The sequence below is a fragment of the Excalfactoria chinensis genome, chromosome 1 (genome assembly GCF_039878825.1).
Source record: "Excalfactoria chinensis isolate bCotChi1 chromosome 1, bCotChi1.hap2, whole genome shotgun sequence".
NCBI lineage: Eukaryota > Metazoa > Chordata > Aves > Galliformes > Phasianidae > Excalfactoria > Excalfactoria chinensis.
The window spans coordinates 125168776-125185571 of NC_092825.1; the positions used below are offsets into that span (position 1 = coordinate 125168776).

General features: G+C 37.2%; 1 protein-coding gene across 2 annotated transcripts in view; it reads right to left on the reverse strand.

The window, feature by feature from the left end:
- The window catches only part of MGAT4A (alpha-1,3-mannosyl-glycoprotein 4-beta-N-acetylglucosaminyltransferase A), a 67039-nt gene that overhangs the window by 22290 nt on the left and 27953 nt on the right, over positions 1-16796 (reverse strand). For both annotated transcript variants that reach the window (XM_072336100.1, XM_072336091.1), the window contains exons 4-8: positions 13468-13608; positions 11869-12002; positions 1922-1968; positions 1266-1379; positions 596-671 (exon numbers count right to left, since the gene is read on the reverse strand). In XM_072336100.1, coding sequence (XP_072192201.1) covers positions 596-671; positions 1266-1379; positions 1922-1968; positions 11869-12002; positions 13468-13608 — 512 coding nt within the window. The remainder of the gene's footprint in view (positions 1-595; positions 672-1265; positions 1380-1921; positions 1969-11868; positions 12003-13467; positions 13609-16796) is intronic.

Here is a 16796-nt window from a genome sequence, read left to right on the forward strand (position 1 = left end):
GTCAGTTCGCTTTGGAAAAGCTGCATGAGCAGAGTGTTATACCCAAAGGATACAGTCCCAAAATCTACATGAAAATCCTAAGCACAGCTACTCACTAGATCTGCAACACTTGTAGGTAAGGCTTCTACTTTAATGCAAACAGGAACAATCCTGAGCCAAGTTAAACTTAATTCCTTATCTTGAAAACCTCTGGAAAAAAAAACCCTGTAGCTATACACAAAAGATTCTTGAGATCAAAGTGACACTGCACATGCTTTCAAGAGAAAGAAGAATAGATTTTAGTTCAGCTTCTGCTCAAGACTACGCTGGTGTCTTTTGCCTCAACTGCGAGTCATTTGGGGGAAAAAGAAAAAACAGTAGTTAAGCTGCCTGCATTCCTTCACTTTTTATGCTAAGCATCTTAAGATGAAAATCAATCACACGCAGTAAGTTGCTTTCTACTTCGAAGAGTGCCATTCACAAATTACTTCCTCAGATACCACAGCCCACATACTTATTGGCAAAATCACATTAACTCTTCTCTGTGTAGGTCCTTCTGTTGTGAGCACTGGCACAATTTTTGGAGATTCATTTAAAACCAAGAACAAAAACTTACCTGGATGTAATAAACTCCCTTTTTCTGGGCGTACATCATAAGAAAACAGTAATCCAAGTTTTGTTTTGTTCTCCATCTGAAAATCAATGACAAACTTAAGTACTATGGAAAAAGTTATTTCAGTACACACTAGCAATGCAAAGTAGATCTCACTATGAAGAATGACACACATTGGTGAAATATTAGGAAAAATGCTGTTGGCATCATTCCCTCGGGAAATCTGTCTGGGGGGAAAGGAAAAAAAAAAAAGCAACAAAGCCTTCTTGTTATGCTTTAATATAGACATAAAAACTGGTTTAAGTTGCCTCTGGTTCTGTGAAAGCTACCTTACATTTCTCTAAAACACATGTCCATTTTAAATAATAATTCAGTAGCAATATGTTTTACAACATATTTCAGGAAGAAAAACAGTAAACAACCTCTGTTTTCCTCCCAGAATTTAACATTGAAAGAATTCACTGAAGCTCAGCATTAAACTCAGATCACGCACAGAACAGCATACAGATACAAGGGCACTGAGAAGGACTCAGTGCTCTTTTAGCAGCCTGGCACTTCTGAGAATTACAGTAAGAAAACATTTAAAGAATCCACTTCCCACTTGTCAATTTATAAACAAGGAAAGTGTGGATGTGGGAGAGGATGAGAAAAAATCTAAAGGAAAACAACTCACCTCACTCTCTCTTTCGAGTCTCCAAATGTCTCTTTCAAGTTTGTCAAATCAGGATAGTACGTTGCAGGAGGGGCTATTACTTCCACCAACCCAGAATTGATCTCTGTAGAAAATCTGTCAGTAGAAACAGAGAGTCATACAAGCTATTTTGAGTTCTGGTTGTAACAACTACTCATTCAAACAAGGGATGGAAAGTAAGACAGTGTATACTGTTTCGCCTAACACCTTCTTTAGAATAGTGTAGGCACTTGATTAATAACCAGAATGTTAATTAGCTTCTAAGCACTTGATTTTTATTCCCTCACTAGAACCTAGTAATTTTCTTCTACAGTTCTCTTTGAACATATGGAATGCAAGGCAATAACACAGAAGTAACAAATTCCCATTAACATTAAACCAATTAAAGTCACTTAGAGCCCACAAAATCAATTTAAATTTGATTTATTTTAGATTTAACCAATTGAATAATCACCCCTTAATTTATCATTTAATACTTTTTTTTTTTTATTCAAACACAGAAATCCCCTCCCTAACCAAAAATGTACAATCTCATATTTCCATAACACTTCTTAGTATTTATCACAGCGTTACTTAGGAAAAACAACAAGCAAAGTCACCAATAAGCAAAGAAGTTCCTCATTAAAACTGCAACTTACTCTTTTTCCAGGCTCGCAACAACATTGTTAACGTAATCAAGATCGGTCTGGAAAAAAACAACAAGAAAAAAAACAATAAATAAAATACTTAACAGCTTTGCTGCTACACTTTATTAACGCAGCCATTTGAGGTAGCTGTACTTGACAATAAATTTCAGTGTGCAAGACATTTGAGTAATACAATTTCATGAATGATGCGTTCCTATGTTCTACATCTAGCAGGAGAAGAATTGTTAAGTAGACAGAATGGGATGACTTGCTTCATCTCTGCTATTAACAGATATTTCTAACATAACACTTGTTTTTTTCAGTTCGTGCTCTTAATGACAAAATGATCACACGGGTGTTTGTGTAGGAAGAATTTCACTGTATTGTTACACAATAATAAACCATATAAAAATATTACCAAGGAGAGCCTTCCGGCAAACAGGGCATTAAACACGCATTTATTTCATAAATACATCCCCTAAACTTTTATCAGTTTTAAGAAGAAGATTTGCAATCTATAAATCAGCAAAGATTCCGGTAGCTTGTGAGGATTCTGCAGAACATGTGCCTTTTGAATCCCGGAAACAAAGGAATAGCTCATACTTTCTGATCAATCTGTAATGCAGACTATCATTAAAAGATTATATACAGAGAGAATAAATCCCTCCCACATATTTCTATAGAACCCCGAATCCTGTTTGATAAAGGTTCTTACCCTTTGATCGTTCAAAACTGGAACGGTGATTTTTAAGTTATTTCATTTGTGTTGGTTTGTTGTTTTTTTTAACCCAACACATTGCCTGCCAGTCATGCACAGTTTTTGTAAAAGGACAGCAACGATGTTTTGTTGTCTGAATTTTTCCCCCCAAAAGCTGGTTGCAAGTACTACATACAAGAGTTAAAAGCATTTGTCATACTTTCCTTCATAAATACTTCCTTTGTAAGCACAATTCCTAGCCTTTTACAGGACAGCTGCTTGTTAGAACTTCTAAGATTTCTGCAAACTAAAACTCATCTTGCAACTAGTTCCACTCAAGCAGACCGAGGGCTGGATGGACCTTTATATATCATTAAGGACTTAGCGACACATGGCTTGCTCATGCATTGCTTATCACAGGAAGGTAGTCTAACCCTTAGAGTTAGGGTACTATGGTTAGGTTGGGGTTGGACTTGATCTTTGAGGTCTTTTCCAACCTGAGTAATTCTACGATTCTATCACCTATTTTTTTTTTTTAACTGTGTTTTTAATAGCTGCAAATCGTTATGCAAAGATACTTCAATACCCATTATAATATACTGAAACGCACTGTGTTTTTCTTTCCTTTTAAATATTAAAAATATAGATTATTTAGCCTCATATTAACAAGTGAAATATTTGTTAAACAATCCATAATCTAACTGCACTGGAAAAACATTTTTTAAATAGACACCAGAAACACAGTTCTCTTTTACACGGTATTCCAGACATTAAAATAAATGCCAAGTTACATCTTAACTGGAAGCATGTGCTTAGCTGCAAGCCTGTACATCAGTATAACCCTTCTCAAAACAGTTTTGTTCTGTTTTGTCCTAATACAGGATGGACCACAACCAGCAAAGAAAGTAAACATGGAATAAGAGTTCTCCCTTACTTCCACCTATTCTTCTGTGTTTCCTTCATGCACAAGTTTGATAATTTCCCAGTGAGAACAGCAGTTAAAACAGCTTTGCATTTAAGAGAAGTAGCCTGTAGACTTCCAACCATAATCTGTGCTACTGTCAAACAAAGTCAAGATGGGAAGTCAAGAAGTCCTATTCAAAGTCAATAGCTACATCAAAAGCAAGATAAAGAAAACACTACTATTCTTTTGATAGGTAACACCTTCTGAATCAACATTTCACCACATCAGAATAGTGCAAAAGGAGATGCCACTTTTAGAATGAAAAAAGATTGATTGGAAAGAGATGATAACATTTTTCATTAGCAAATGCATTATGTGGTGAGGAGCTGGAACAAGCTGCCCAGAGAGGCTGTGAATGCCCTGTCCCTGGAGGTGTTCAAGGCCAGGTTGGATGGGGCCCTGGGCAGCCTGGTCTAGTATTAGATATGGAGGTTGACAGCCCTGCACATGGCACGGGAGTTGGAGCTTCATGATCCTTGAGGTCCCTTCTATGATTCCATGAAAAGCATTACAAATACACTATATCCTGTGATTACTTCAATATAAATAATTGCATTTTTATCTACCAGCATCACTTGAGATTCAGAACCACAACTTCAACACCAAGCTCTTCCTCTGAGAATAAGCAAGCTGCACACCATCGTTCCACATATGAACTTCCAGAGGCAATTAGCTCCTCTCACTACCCAGCCTAACACTCAGTGGGATCTCTGCCAGTGCCCTTCAGCTGAATTCATGTGCCAGGAAGGTGGCACTTGTAAGTTATTTCACACAACCTCATCAACTAAATACGAGAACATGCAGTGAATTTGATCAAACTGCCACAGTGCCCAAGGGAAGAGTTAACTATGCAGAAGACTCTGCAGTGCAGTAATGGAAGGAAATCTGAAATAGTCAGATAATTGCTTGCACCTAAGGGTATTTCGACTCTATCAATAAATTTGGCCAGTAACTGAAGAGTGGTGGAAAAACCTATTATTGACCAAGATCTATTCCCTGTTCTTGAGAAAGAAGGCTTCTACTGCCTTGTTAGAATAAGACTGAAGTCCTCTTTGCCAACCTGCAAGACATGAGAATGCTGCAAATAAGTATGAACTATGTATTATATAAGGAACAACACCCTTGTTTTCTCGGAGTACGTTAATGAGGACAAGATAAATCCAGATTAATCAAAAGGAAATCATCCATGAAAGAAAGTGCAACTGCTCTTCAGGCTCACAAAGATGACTGTCTGATAAATACCAGCTTGACTTTGGAACAGCTATGAAGAATATAAATTCTGGCTCGTGATATCAGTGCCATTTTCATCTACTGAAAGGAAATGCCACTGGTGATCCCAATCACAGCTGCACAATCTGTAAGACGACAGCAATGAATGCTTGTGCCTACTAAATCAGAAGGCATTACCACTCATTAGTAAAACTGTTCAAGTTGAAAATTAAATAATTCTTAGCAGTTTGGAACTTCAGAAAAGGAAGCAGAAATTAACATTTAAAGAACTGTTCTCTTTAAAAATTAAATGTCAAACAGCGAAAGGACACAGCCTAAGAGTTAATATTGCCAATGAATCATGAAGCCTCAAAAACAAATTTGTCTTGTTAGGTAGATTTCTCGGGACTAATGAAAGGCATAAACAGGACCTGTTGTTTCAATATCAGCAGTTGAAATCTTTCCTGTCCATTCTTTCTTTCTAGTCATATGAAATTACAGATTCCAGTGGAAGCAGGAATACGTGGAGAGAGAGACTCTACTTTTTCTACTTTTTTTCCAATATTCGTTAGCAGCAAGGTTCACTTAAGGCTCACTTAAAATACTGTCTTGATTTTAGATTTTGCCTCTTGATTTCATATAGAGGCATCCAGATTGCACCTGTATCACCACAAGATTAGAATCAATTCCAATCCTCATATGTAAGATCAAAACCAGTGAGTACGCACAGGAATGAAGATCAGTCGATGCAGAAGCAGAGCAAGTGCAGAAATAGCTTGCACTAAGCCACACACTAAATGAGACATAGTACAAACCAGAAGAAGCAAAAATAACCTTTGAGTTTGAACATCCAGACTGCATTCTAAAGCACAGGATCCCTGTCCCCTGTCTTATTTTCTCCTGATGGCAATTAATGTCAACACCTGGCCAGTTAATGCTTCATTTCAATATTAAATTCTCCAAGGGATGGAAAAAGAAGTCTTAAGAAAAAGTAGAACATGAGGGAATGCCAGGATACCACACACCAGCCACTGAGCAGCTTGATCCAGAGGAAGGCACTCCTGCCCACAGCAACCACAGCAGGGGGAATGGGCAGGGGGGGGTTAGAACTACATGATTTTAAGGTCTCTTCCAACTCAAATCATTCTGCAGTTCTTTCCAATTCTATGATTCTCTTCTTCTGAAAGAATGACTTGCCAAGCTTGATTTCCCCCCCCCCCCCCCCCCAAGCTGTAATTTTCAAGATGCACATTGAAATACTACATAAAATGCACAGATTTATAGTAGATCATCATAGTATCATAGTATCATAGTATCGTGCGAGTTGGAAGGGACCTTAGAGATCATCGAGTCCAACTCCCGGGATTCGAGCCCTCTGTGTAGCAGAGCGGCACTTCTACCCCCTGCTCCACAGGGGGGGATTCGAACCCGGGCCCCCTGGTGTTGCAAACGGGAATTCTACCGCTGCGCCACCGGAGGCACACTAGATTACTCTGCTTTGAGCAGAGCTCCTTTCAATCTCAGTGATTCTGTGAGCATCACATCTTGCCTCATCGGACCAAACATCTGTTCGGATTTAATTTCTATTTTGGTAGCCCATAAGAGTCGGTTTTAGGAAGGGAAGTGCAGACAGAAGCAAAGATGGCACCAAAACTTCAAAGACTTTTTCGTGGGCTGCTGGGAAATGAAGTTAAGCTACCAATCCTACAAATTCAAAAAGAGAAGCTTCAGGGAATACTGGGAAGATTTCATATATATCAGCTATACCGCATATTCTAAATAATGTGCCTTATCTCACTCATCAAATCGCTCAGATTTTAGTTCTTAAATGACATCTAGCAGAAATCAGCCTGAACTTATCCAAGAACGCCTTTCCCCTTGAAAAAGAAAAAATATTCTCAGGGAAACAACCACGCTAATTTGCAAGAAGTGGTAATCTCATTGTTTATCCATTACAACAATGTCATTTGAACTTTCATCATTCTTGTAGAACACGGGCGGAATAATTTAAGGGTATTTTAAATAATTACGAGCAATGCAAAATTTAACAGCCTCCAGAAAAGATGAAGTAAATCTACGTTCAACTTGAAATGCTGAAAGCACATATGAATATAATTACCCATACTCAAGGCCTTAAAATTCACGCAGAAAAAAAATCAGACACTAAAATGGCACTTAAACAAATTTTTAGAGATTCGAGCCATGAAAAGGCCCTCAGGATTAGAAGTAAAGCAGTGGTTTCTAATGGTTGCAACAGTGTAAGTACAAAAGCAAAGCCTGTGGAAAAAGGTAATAGTATCTGTCAAAATTCAACCTATACATGTGAAAAAGATAATTTTCACAAATGCAGTGTCTGCTTTCAGATCTTAAGCAGCAATTTCAAGTTAAACACAGGAAACATGAAAACCAGGCACAGCTCAAAATGGAGAAAAAAATACTGTCATAAAATAGTCTGCTAATGTTAACTAAACAAAAAGGAGCCTCTGGGTACTACACAAGCTAATTACTTTATCCTTCCCGTACTCAGAGCCCTCATCCTAACACAGGTAAGAAATACCTTTCTTCAGCTGCTTAAGCATTACACTCAAAGCAGTTCAGGACAAGATTTCACAACACAAAGCCTTGGCAGCAGCGTGAGAAATACAAGTTTACTCTTGCATCACTCCACTGTCATTTGTCCCTGTCCTTGCACCCTGTATGTCTGCTTCTCAGTCATGAAGGCACACATCCCTACAGGTTGTGCTGTCAACTGCCAAACCACAGAGAACAAGTTTAGCTTCTAAAAGGCCAGCCAGCAAGAAAACAAAAAAGAAAAATCATGGGACTAACAAAAACAGCACATTTAGATGGAAATAATATTAAGAATATATAGCCTTCAACTAGCTTTGTATATATTACAGATGAAGCCTAGTTTGTAGAGCCTGAAAGAAAGCAGAATACTTGGCTCGAAAACCTGGGGAAAATTCTTTGTGCCCTTAGGTGGGCCTGTAAATCGTGGAAAAGGTCTAGAAGGTCTGTTTTTCCAGACCTAGATAGGTAGTAGTTGTGTACAGCCAAAAGCACACTTCAATGCAGTGTTCCTCACTTAGAGGACAGATTGACTTTCTCCTCACTGTCTCTAAGTCAAAGCAGACCATGGTAGTAAAACTTGAGAACACCATCCAAAACTCACTGAAGTCAACTACTACTAAGCTTCTGAAATACACTCATTACAGCTACTTTTCATCTCACAAATATTTTAGATGCTACTGGGAAGTTTAGATACAACTCTATTAACACTGATGTTATCCAAAGAGAAAGACTGGATTGTTACTGTGACTCTAGCACATCTAAAAAGGACCTTGTAAAGAGAAGTATTTCAAGTCTAGAGCTTGAGAAAATAGCAGTCCTGAAATTCACCATTCTGCTGAGACACCAAATTTATCTGATGTTTATCTGACATTTTCTAGGTGCCAAAGAAGCTGAGATTACAATAGCAGTTTAAATACCTCAAATTCTAATTGATAGCCTGAGCTACCCCTCTAGATTTAGGAGCTATCATTATAAGTAGCAACTGTGTTCATCCTGAGCAGAGTTTTGAATTAGATGTCCAAAACAAAGACTATCTTTAAAATTACCTGGTGAAAATTATATAAATTTAGCACAACAGCCTTGTCTAGTTTCCACTTTTATTTAATATATACACATTCATACATGTATATATGTGTGTAAGTGTACGCTTATGCTAACACCTAGTGGTCTTTCTCCAGTGTGTGGTTAAATCATCTGAGGACTTGGAACACAATTCTCCAGCACTGCTCTGAAGTTTTCAATGATTAACAGAAAGAATGAAACATCTCTGTAGCCAGGACAATATCAATTTGTCTGAGCTGAGAGCAAGAGACAAAATACACTTTTATTTTCAGCCTATCAGGAGATAAATATATCAAAGAGATCTCGGATTCCAGACCACAGCTACAGAAGGTAAAAAAATACAGGCTTGCCTGTTCTGCAGATGTTTTCAATTTTGCATTCCAATGTCAATACTTGCAAATCATCTTTGGTAGGGTTTGTCCTGGTGTGTGCTGTCAGTGCTTTATTTGCTAAGGCTTTGTTCATACCAGTAACACAGGTGATGTGGTTTAACCCTGGCATGCAGTTCCGCACCACACAACTGCTCACTTACTCTTCCCACAATGGAATTTGGGAAAGGATTGGAAAGGTAACAATAAAAAAAGTCATGGGTTGAGATAAAGATGGTTTACCAGGTAAAGCAAAAGCTGTGCAAGAAAAGAAAAATGAATTAATTCACTACTACTTATCAGCAGGCAGATGTTTAGCTACTTCCAGGAAAACCAGGCTCACCACGTATTATCACTCTGTGGAACCTCCTGCAGATTCATTCCTCCAGCTTTTATTGCCGAGTATGTCCCCATACAGTACTTTGTTACTTTGTTGGGTGCTTGCATTGCACTGACCGAGCCACTAGAGAAACCTTGCCAAAAAATAATGCAAGATTCTCTACAAGAGGAAGACAGAGAAAACACTACTGAAGATTAACAACTTTTAATTTAGCAGCCACTGTTCACATAAACAGCTGACAGGGTAATAAGAGAAGATGTTTAAAGTTCAAATGTTTCTAGCCTAAGTGAGTTGTTCACATAAGAAAGAACAGAGTAAGACCAGAATAACTGATAGGCAAGAAAGGGAAGCGTACAGACTTGTGCTTCAACAATAAGTGGCTGCACAACAGCCCTACAGTTCTGCAATTCTGTGACAATCACTGCCCAATCAGACATAATCAGTAGCACACGACATTAGTAAAATACTTCTGCATGGTTATGAATTCTGATTTCTGAAATGAATCCCATATATATATATATATATATATATATATATATATATATATATATATATATTCTTGGTGAAATCAAGGGCTTCTAGCCTTTCCAATATACATTGATTACTGCTTGTGAAAACGTCTGTGCTGAGCACAGTCACTGACTAATGGAGCGGACTGGCAATCATTTCTGATCCATTTAGGGAAAGTCTAAGACACAGTTTCATTAAATTGGACCCATATATATATATATATATGTTGTTTGCATACCACAAAAGTATTTTCTCTCATCTTCAGTAGTGTACATGTCTTTTGTTCCACTGTGATGTGGATATTTCAAAACCAAGTTTCTCTTGTTATTTGCAATCCTTATGAAATAAAACTGCTTGGCAGTCACTTTAATTCGATGCTCATATTTTAAACACAGAGCCTACAGCTTAGTCAGAAAACAAGTTTTCACACAAAGCAAGTTTATGCGATATGAATTGTTTGTTTCAAATCATCTGAATGTGCTGCACAGTTAAGAGGAATAAAATGATTTTAAGTATAGACATATAAGAAATCATTCCTGCTTATCAGTCCTCCTAATGTATCCCCGCAAATTATTCTGCAATAAAATTATATTAACAGATTGGAGAACATAGACGTATGTCAGCTACTGGGACACTTGCACAGCTTTCTGTCAAGCAATTCTAGTAATTATTTAAATTGGTGATTAGATATCACGTCAACCAAGATATTTTAGAATTCCTTAAACTTTTAAGCATGGAAATTTACTGTGTATAATCACATTACTGAGAAATATCCATTCAGTAAATTAATATGCAGATATCTTCATAGCAACCATAATGAGCCTATATTTACTAGTTCATCTGTTTACACTGCTCATGCTGCTTGCAGAAGGTCATTAGCTGTAACTTTCAATTTGTTTTCCATGAAAAAAGTCAAATTTATAAGAAGGAAGTGAGATAGAACTGCTGAAAGAAAGAAATGAAGCATTGGAAGAACTTTCTTAGGGCGCTTAGCACCAAAGAGATTACAGTTTATAGCTATGTCTCTCAGCAATAGCTTATTCACACCGTCAATTCAACTTCTCAGATTGAATCAGCAAGAGAATACTTGTACCAGCCTTTCAAAATACCACTCTTCATACAGTTCTCTTGTAAAAGTATTTCTGTGAAGCCTAACTTTTCTTTGTTGTTGGTACAAGAGAAAGCAGAGATAGTAGTTCTAATCTTTTAAGTAAGATTCTATCACATCACAACCATTTTGCGCAGTCCTTAAATGGCACAAATGTTTAATGGAAGCCATATCATTTCTTCAGAAGCTTTTGGCCACCATCTTGCACAACTGGCAAAAGTTTCTATGGACTTTGAATAGCTTTCCTTAATGCACACATGTTAACGCTAGCAATAGTCTAATATCTTAGGCTAGGAAACCCCAGAGTCAAAGCTACATTAAAAGCAAAAGCGCTTAATTTTGTTCAAGTACAAACAGAAGTCCATGAGGGAACTAGGCTTCAAACAGCCATAGAAAATGCTTATTAAACCTATATATTACATCTTGCAGAAAGAAGCTGAGAAATACAGCAAAAAACATCCAAAAAAAACCACCACAGATTTCAGTTAAAGTATCTACTGTATCATATTATTCATTGGAAGAGTTTCCTGTAGCAATTACAGAACAGACTAGAAGATACTGAACTTAAAGAAATATAAAACAGTGATAGGAATAGTAAAATAGGTGAGAAAACTGAATGAAGAAAGAGAAATCTAAGGAAAGGAAAGGAATCTAAGGAAACTATCCAACTGAACGTTGTTTGAATTAGTTCATCAAAAAGGTCCAGACATACACTGTGCAGAATGGCCAGAAAATACTAATAGTAACCACCTGCATATAACTTCTCCAGCACCATTCTGAGGTAGGACTAAGCATGAGCATGAAGAGAATGGAAAGAAAACTCCCACCTGCACCACAGACTCAGCCATTATTTTGATGTCAAAGGAATTAGATTATTAGCCCATCTCAGTCACTATGTATAAACAAAAGAAGACATGCAAAATAAGCAGTTCAATATACCCATGCCCACTATTCCCTCCATAAACAGAAAAGGCTGGGCTCTTTGTGATCTTTCCTTCCGTAAAAAGGAGATGGAGAACACTCATCTGTTTCTGTTCCAAAGAAGAATGAGAGCTTCAGTTCCTGAAAGGAGTAGCACCTGTGATTAAAGGCAGGTTAGAAACTGTATAACAATATTTTTCCAGTGTTACCTCTCCTATAAAGACGACCATAACACAATCCAGTTTTTCTTCAGGGGACAACTTATCAATAAGGGAGTGGAGAGTTTCTGTAAGGTATGACTTGACTTTTCTTTTTACTGTAGGTATTCCCATTACAATGGAAACTGAAATCAAACAAAACAGAAATGTACTTTCAGTAATTCCACGCACAAGAACAAAATCAAAAAGCTCACTTTGTAATGAAGCATAACTTAATAAGTGCAAGGAGCTAAAAGACTGAGATAGCAGTAATTAAATATAGTTTTAAAATATACCACTGATCAACAGGAATGTGATTAACAGTCATCACAAATGCTCAGAGCAAGCACTGCAAAAAAACCCCACACAATCCCAGATATACCAGGCTACTACGTAGGTAACAATCATCAACCATGGTATTAATCATGTAAAGCTGCACCAAGAGTTACAGAGCAATTAACCTTTATAGCTTAACTTTCCTGTTGGAAGAGCCATTTTTCACAACTCACCTATTTAACTTCTCAGAAGTCTTTTTAAAATGGCTCTGCTGATTTTGGCAGTGACCAGCAGAGGTGAAGACAGTAAAATTAATTTAACTCAATTTTCTCCTTTTTAATTAAATAAACCTGACTCCAACTTCTGTTTAGTAATTTGAGACTTCTGTCATAGATTCCCAACAGGATATAACACAGGCTTCACTTAGAACAATAAAGAACAAGAGCATTTGCCTTCCCAGGTAACAACACTGAAACAAATGATGTTTATAGTCAGAAAAATAACTCTATGGCTTGAGCTCACACATCTGACACACAGGCATGCCTTAAATCAAAAGAAGGAATGAAACTCATTGCAGTAATGGAAAAAAAAATACAGGCCGGGAGTAACTAATGTTTCTTTCAAAAGCAAGGGTAGTGAGGTTTTGATAAAAAGAGGTCTAGAGGATAAAACATGAGACCTTCCAATCAGAGAGGTAAGGATCCACCTTACTCGTGGCTGGAGACAAACAAACAATACTTCAAGGTTCATCAGCTTGGTTGGGCTTCACCCTACTTACTTTCTAGAGCTCCAAGAGTGGGATTGAATGGAACTATCCTAATGACCAAAATTAAGAACTTGTGAGGATTAAAAAGAAAAAGGGATCAACAGTAGAGCAACACAATATTGTTTTTTTCCCTCCAAGCAGTCTGCATTTTATTGATGCAGTTATCACAGTGTGTCCAACACTGAGTTATAACCAACACTAAAATAATTATATCTATGTATTTGTTACCACACAGATGGAAAAGATGAGAAGATATGCCCATTAGCAGATTAGAAACTGTAATATACTTGTGCTCCGTTCTCTTTTAGTTAGTTGTAAAACCTCATCCAAACTAAATGCTTCTTAAAGTGTACCTTAAGATGGGAAAGGGCATGACTGATATCATGCAGAAAAGACCAAAGCTGAAGACAAACTCCTTTCGTCATGGATTCAGTATGAATTCTAAGAGATATCAGTATGACAAGTTAAATAAGATGTCCTTGATCTACTAACTAATGCAGTAAATTGTACTACAAGAACTACAAAGCCCTCCAGACACAAAACATAAAATAAACATTTTATCAGCATACCTCCTGTCCTTCCAAGGCCAATCTGCACAGAAGGTTGAAGGCTTCCTTCATTTTTCAACAAATGAGGCAAATGGTAATAAATATTTGGCACTTGAAGAGATTTTTTACTTGTTAGTTCTTTTAGTAACTTCAGCGTCTCATCTGCGAACACATGGAATCAGTAGTGAGGAAAAACGAGCGTTGAAAAGTTTCATGCAGTGGTAAATCATAAAATTCCCAGCTCGATCCTAACTAAAAATAAAAAAGAAAACCAGAACAACGATGCATTTTACTGAGGCACTGTAGTTTGTATAAAAGAAATTATTTTAATTTTTAAAATAAACAATAGCCAAGATTAATTTCCTCCCTAACTCTGTAACAGATACATTCAATACTTAACTGATCACATAACACTTACAACATGTAATCACAGAAGAACGCTCCATTTGTTCAGCTTGCTTTGCAGGCTTTTCCCCCAGTGGATCAAAATGGAAAATGTTTATTTACCCAGTTCTTACTTGTGCTTACAGAAATCAACACAACGCAGCAACGCTACTACAAACGAATAATTCTTCAAAAACTGACCATCTTCAAAACATGTTGAAGAGATTTTACGGACAGACACAAAACAAAGTATTAAATATACAATTAAGATTTGGAGTATTTTTGGAGTAAAATAAATGCAAGCGTGAATTTAATTCAGTACAACAGACATTTTAAGACATGGCTGCCCAACCTCTTGGCTTTACTAGGCCGCATTTAGTGAAGAGACGCCATCTTGGGCCACATATAAGACATACAAGTATAGTTCAATTAACAACAAAACTTCCTTTTCTTTTTTTAATATCTGTAATTTAAAAATAAAAATAAAAAAAGGAACAAAACCCTAAAATGAGTGAGATATTTGACCTTGCTTTTGTGAAACTAATGCGTCATGTCCGGCTCAATAGCACAAACATTAATCAAACACATCACAAAACTAATTGAGAAGCACATCACGGGTTATTTTATACTTTCTGGAAGATGTCAAAAATTGCAAAATTTCTCAGCACTGCACTAGCATTGAGTATCTCCTCTGTAGTATAAGTTTTAACTCAGTAGATTATTTTAGTAAATAGCGCAAGCCCCAGTTTAATTAATAAAGGAGAAAACTTGTATGTCTTCCTAACAGAAAACACATCTTCACAGGCACACACACCCTGCGGGTAGGTTGAAATATTACTATCAATCAGTGATCCCTGCACAAGCACACGTAATATACACAGGTTTTGGTTCGATCAAGTGTGTGTTGTGGGCAATGAGAGGCAGAGTTAGCACTGCATCATGCCCTCCCCCCACAGCAATCAGTTGTCACCTACACAGTCTCTGCTCAAGCTACATGCAGTCAACTCCTGAAAAATTTCACTAAAAGTCACATCATAATGTTAAACGTGTACAACCTTGTGGGGCCACATTACTAGATGACCAGGACCACACGTGGCCCACAGGCCAAGGTCTGGAAATGCCTGATTTACAGTATCTCTTACTCATTCTCCAGCACACTGTCTCCCAGAATGTCCAGGCGGTTCTCACAAAGCTGTCAAGAATAGTTATCCCTGCTGTGTTGTGTGTTAATTTTCTTACATCGAGTGTGAAAACAAGTCTCATTCCAAACAAGCAGTACGATAGCACGTGGACCTTTGCTAGGTCATAAGTCCCACAATAACAAGTTGTCAGAAACTGGAGTCAAGGTTCCCAAGAAAATCTGAGTTGTGCTGGAATGCTTAAAGTAATTCCATCAATGTCACTACTCTCAGTTTCTAAGCATAACTTCAGTTAAAAAACAGAAGGTCTGGGTGTTGATTAATTTTTGCTGTTGGTGGGCTGTTCTGTTCTTTTGGTGTTTTGGGGGTTGGTTTTGTAGGGATGTACGAGACTAAATTCCTGACATCTTATAAGCTTGAAAATGCCTTTGCAGACAGATACCTTCAGCAGAGATGATACTTCTGATAGAATCCAGTAAAACTAGGTTTTGCATTTTCTGCTAGCATTTCTTTTTGCTTTAACTGCAGAAGCTGGACTAAAAATTTCCTCAAAACGTGACAGTTTTTTGTATGAATGAGTACCCATTTCTAGAAAGTAATCTGAAATTGTTCCAAGTTCAAAGGCAGAAAACAGCATGAAGTATACTTGTACTTAAGTACATTAAACTTAGTAACCTCTATCTAATCCTACAATGTGAGAACAAAAGCACAGAAAGTCAGACATCAGCTGACTTAAAATCATGGCTCCACGTGGGGAAAAATACAACAAAAATAACACTGGATGCTAGGATGCTCCGTAGGCAGTTGGGATCCAGAGATAAAACAGAAAAAACCTATCAGTAACTCCAGTTGCATCAGCAAATATTGCTTATAATGAAGCTGATTCATTTTTAGAAATAAATTAATCACAAATCCAATATTAAGTTTACATGACTTCCTCTATAGTTGTTAACAAACAAGGATGCACATGTAACAGGAAGACAAGACTCACAAGACAAGTCCATACTGCTTCTGGAGACCTATGGAACTAAAAAGGTTCAGGCCATATAGCGTATGAGCAATTCTTACCAATATCAGAACAAAGTCTGATATTATCATAACCACTGTATAATTATAATCCTCATAAATTAAAAAGAAAGAAAGAAAAACAACTATAGGAACTGGTAAGCCATAGCACAAACGCAAATAGGTAACAGATTTAAAATCCTTTATCCAATGCTTTGCCTTATCCCCCGCCTCATTAGGCCAGCACAGTGACATTTCTGCAAATTAAGAAACCAAACCTCTACCCAAAAAACTTACATTTGCTATTCACTTTCAATCTAGAAAAATCAGAGCAAGTAAAGCAATTACAGCCTGATCTTAAAAGGTACCTTCAATAATCTGAGCAGCGTGAAGGTGCTCCCTTACAATGCCAAACACAGCCCTTAGTAAACCTGAGTATCAGACTCAGAAATGGACTTAGAAAATATGCCAGTCTCTACCAGTTTATTTAACCACTTGTTGTTTAAAAGGTACATTCTGCAAATTACAACCAATAATTACTATGGCCTGTATGTTTGTTTTTTTAATAACCCAGCAAATTTTTAAACTTACTTTAATTGCTTCAAGCTCATCCTTTTCTTAGAGCGCTCTCTCACCTTTCCCTTCAAGCTCTATTTAAAGAGTCTGGTGAGTTGTTGTCAAAATATTCCAAAGTACGTATTGCGTATATATTCAGTCCCTAAACTCCTAAGGAAGAAGAGTGGCTGGCTCATCAAGAATAGAAAATGGAAAGAGAAAACCAGCCAGCAGATACAATTCATTTCATAGATTCGTTATTCATAC